The 621-nt window shown below is 71.0% G+C and overlaps 1 protein-coding gene across 1 annotated transcript in view; it reads right to left on the reverse strand.

The window, feature by feature from the left end:
- The window catches only part of Slc19a1 (solute carrier family 19 (folate transporter), member 1), a 16,789-nt gene that overhangs the window by 8,026 nt on the left and 8,142 nt on the right, over window positions 1-621 (reverse strand). Inside the window, exon 5 of the mRNA XM_013032901.1 lies at window positions 410-602. Within this exon, the coding sequence (XP_012888355.1) occupies window positions 410-602 (193 nt within the window). The remainder of the gene's footprint in view (window positions 1-409; window positions 603-621) is intronic.

Raw genomic sequence — 621 nt, forward strand, 5'->3', positions numbered from 1 at the left:
CCAGGGACGGGGGGAGCCCAGGGATGGGGGGGCGGGGGAGTCCAGGGACGGGGGAAGTCCAGGGACAGGGGGAGCCCAGGGATGTGGGGAGTCCAGGGGCGGGGGGAGCCCAGGGATGGGGGGAGCCCAGGGACGGGGGGAGTCCAGGGGCAGGAGGAGCCCAGGGACGGGGGGAGCCCAGGGGCGGGGGGAGCCCAGGGGCAGGGGGAGCCCAGGGGCGGGGGGCTCAGGGAGGACGCACAGGGTGGGTCCAGGAACTGAGGTGGTGGGCCCCTCCTCTGTCCCGTCTCTGAAGGCAGGGTCACCAATGGAGGCCAGGCACCAGGACCAAGCCCAGGGCGGCCAAGTAAGCCCCCCAACCCTGCCCACGCCGCCGGCAGAGCCTGGCGAGGCCTGCCGTGACACTCACGTGGCGATAGGCACGAGAAACTGGTAGGCCCCCCGGAAGAGCACAAAAGCCGCGTAGCAGAGCCAGATGTTTTCTGTGACCGACAGGAAGTAGACCAGGCCAGCCTGCACAGCTGTGACGGCCGCGATGACCAGCGTCGACCACGAGGCCCAGCGGATCCTCACGAAGCCCGCGGAGAAGGACGTGATGGCGCCTGAGGAGAGCCGGCATCC

The sequence above is a fragment of the Dipodomys ordii genome, unplaced genomic scaffold, assembly GCF_000151885.1.
Source record: "Dipodomys ordii isolate 6190 unplaced genomic scaffold, Dord_2.0 Scaffold159, whole genome shotgun sequence".
Lineage (NCBI taxonomy): Eukaryota > Metazoa > Chordata > Mammalia > Rodentia > Heteromyidae > Dipodomys > Dipodomys ordii.